This window comes from Eurypyga helias, unplaced genomic scaffold (assembly GCF_000690775.1).
Source record: "Eurypyga helias isolate BGI_N326 unplaced genomic scaffold, ASM69077v1 scaffold41008, whole genome shotgun sequence".
Classification (NCBI taxonomy): Eukaryota; Metazoa; Chordata; class Aves; order Eurypygiformes; family Eurypygidae; genus Eurypyga; species Eurypyga helias.
Genome location: NW_010268329.1, coordinates 8,135 through 10,952, shown reverse-complemented (window position 1 = coordinate 10,952; position 2,818 = coordinate 8,135). Strand labels below are relative to the sequence as shown.

Below are 2,818 nucleotides of genomic sequence, written 5' to 3'. Positions count from 1 at the left end.
CCAGTGGGGCAGGCACGAGCAGTTCCTCCACATCCAGGGGGTAGGGGACCTCCAGGACAGAGTTGATCTCGCTACTGGCCACAGCTCGTGACACAACCCGGCCGTCTGGCCAGGTCACCTCCAGGCTGGTGGCTTCATCATGCCCTGCAGGCGGGCAGCCCGTCAGAGGGGGGGGTGTCCAGGGCGGGCAGGGGCTGAAAGGAGGCCAGGGGGGTGGTAGAGATGGAGGGGCAAACCTCCTCTTGCTCCCCAAGCCAGGCCCCTTGTACCCGTGCCAACAGCCCATGCACAGGGATGCAGCCAAAGGGGTGCACAGGCAGGGACACCCCTGAAGGCTTGGCTGCCAGCCGTGGAGCCAGGGGAGGGTTAGTGGGCAGGGAAAACCCTAGTGCTTGGAAAAAGCAGCAGGCAGGGGGTGGGGAAAGGGGCTGCTGCCCCACGCTGCAGCGGCTGGGCACCTAGCCCACAGCCTCCCCTGGAGCTCACCATGCCCAGGGTGACGGGCAGAGGTGACTGAGGGCACCAGCGGCAGCCCCTGCGCAGGGGGATGCTGGGGAAGGCTGGCAGCCGAGGCAACCCCTTACCCCACCCCCAGCTCACCCAGTCCGAAGTGCGCCACGGGCTCCATCTCGCAGAGGTACCCCGACCCGCCGTCGATGATGCGCAGGTGGGCCCCGCTGCGCCGCGTGAACAGCACCACTTTGGCCCCCCGCGCAAAGGCCCCGAAGCGGGTGCGAGGGATTACGCGCAGCCAGTTGTTGCTGGTGCCCTGCAAGGGAGGGGGGAGCGAGGAGACTGAACAAGGAGAGGCGGAAGGGACAGGGACAAGGCGAGGACCCCCTGCTTGACTCACCTGGGTGCCCATGAAGATGGAGATTGGCTGTGCCATAGACTCGCCATGGGACAGGATGAGGTCCAGCATCCCATCGCCATCAAAATCCGTCACTGCGCCCCCTGCAAGGACAGGATCATGTCACACCTGGGGCCCAGCCCCACGTTTCCCAGCACTACACCTGCTCCCAGCAGCAGCACTCTCAAAAACGCAGGGGCAGTTGGGAGGTTGGGGTGATCCCAATGCAGGAATAAGGCTGCCTGTATGGGTAGCACCCTGCAATCAGGTGGGTCAGCTCCCTGGGTAGCGGAGGGGGCAGGGAGTGTCTCTGGGGCTGTGGGAAACAGGAAGCTGCCTGGCTCCCTCCCCAATGCAGAGGTTGGCTTTGAACAGTGGGCACCCAGAAAGGATCCCCTTCATTTCCCTCCACCCCCACCCCTCCCATTCCCCATGAACAAAGCCCTGTGGAACAAGTGGAGGTATGAGGCTGCCTCTGGGTGATGGGGGCTCCAGGACATGGTGGGGAGCAGACAGGCAACTCAGCCAGGCATGCAGCATCCCTGACATGGGCCCCCCCACTGCTAGGGCTGAGGGGACCCACCCGTGCCCCGTCCGTCAGGTTCCAATGCATCCCCCGGATTCAGCTCTTCCACGATGGGGTCTGAGTGCTCCCTGCGGATGAGCCTGCCGAGCAGAGACAGGGCGTTAGTGCCAGCCCCTGCAGTCCCCAGCCTCTTCCTGGGAAGTGCCTGTCCCCTCCCACAGCAGAGGTGACAGCCCCAGTGGCTATGCCAGTTGGATGGGAGATAGGACTGGCCATTGCCTGTTAGCAGCTCACGTCCCTGCCCCACGCATGTGACATGAATGTCACGAGAGTCTGGCTCTTACGGGTCTGACCTACAGCGCAGATCACCATCTCCAAACTCGGCTGCACCTCTCCAGGACTGGAGCCCCCACAGGGGCTCCCTGCCATGCCACTGCCCTCCACCCACTGCTGGTACCAGCTGGACAAGCAGCTCCCACTGCTCCACAAGCTGAGTGAGGAGGTGCCACACAGCGGTAACGAGGCATTGACCCGCACAATCAACAGGAGTCACGAACAAGCTTCCACGCTGCTGCTACTCAGTGGTGCGGGGGACCCCGGGGGCTGCTGCAGGCACGATCGCAGTGACTGGTAATGAAGCCGGGCAGGGCTCAGTCACAGCGCCTTTTATTAGCCAAGCCCAAGCAACGGCACTGCTGGAGAGGAGCCCCGTGAGCCTGGCTGCGCAGCAAGGGCTGCTTAGCCCCCCAGAGTGGGGTGTGGGCTCCCCCCGCACCCAAGCACCCGCCAGGCTCCTACCGGAAGAGGCGGTTGGCGGAGGAGCCACGGTAAGCGATGTTGTTGAAGAAAACCTCCAGCTCCTGGTCGTTGTCGAAGTCAGCTGCGATGACGGTGCGGACGGGGGATGGCATGGAGAACTTGGGGGTGGCGATGTCCTGTGCGAGGGATGGGCACGGCATGACAACGGGTACAGGGAGCAGGGCGCTAGGTCCTGCTTTGGTGCTTCAGGTCCCCTCCTCACTGGGAATGGGGGCTCAGAGACAAACTGGGGTGAAGCCAGCCTACCCACAGCCAAAGAGGCTCAGTGGCAAACCCAGCCCCAGCCCTCACCCGGAATCGGACACGGCCGGGGGCCCCGCTCTGCAGGTACAGTCGGTGCGGCCCGTTCCAGTTGCCGTAGACAATGTCCACCCGGCCGTCACGGTTGAAGTCGGCCAGCGCTACGCCACGTCCGTGCTGGTAGGGGTCATCCAGCCCTGGGGAGCCGCAAGGGGACAGAGGGAGACGGGACCCCCTCCCTGCCTCCATCTCCCCACGCTGCCTCCCAGGATGTGCCCTGCAGTCCCCAGATGGGTTGTCCCCACGCAGGGCTGCATCCCTGCGCCAACAGATGCCCTAGTGCACCTCAGTCGCCCCCATGGTCAGTGAGGCTCCCAGGGCTA

At 64.4% G+C, this 2,818-nt stretch overlaps 1 protein-coding gene across 1 annotated transcript in view; it reads right to left on the bottom strand.

Moving 5' to 3' along the window:
• Positions 1-2,818, bottom strand: part of CRTAC1 (cartilage acidic protein 1) — an 8,562-nt gene that overhangs the window by 1,253 nt on the left and 4,491 nt on the right. The window contains exons 6-11 of the mRNA XM_010157715.1: positions 2,487-2,643; positions 2,175-2,311; positions 1,434-1,516; positions 854-954; positions 601-769; positions 1-144 (exon numbers count right to left, since the gene is read on the bottom strand). Coding sequence (XP_010156017.1) covers positions 1-144; positions 601-769; positions 854-954; positions 1,434-1,516; positions 2,175-2,311; positions 2,487-2,643 — 791 coding nt within the window. The remainder of the gene's footprint in view (positions 145-600; positions 770-853; positions 955-1,433; positions 1,517-2,174; positions 2,312-2,486; positions 2,644-2,818) is intronic.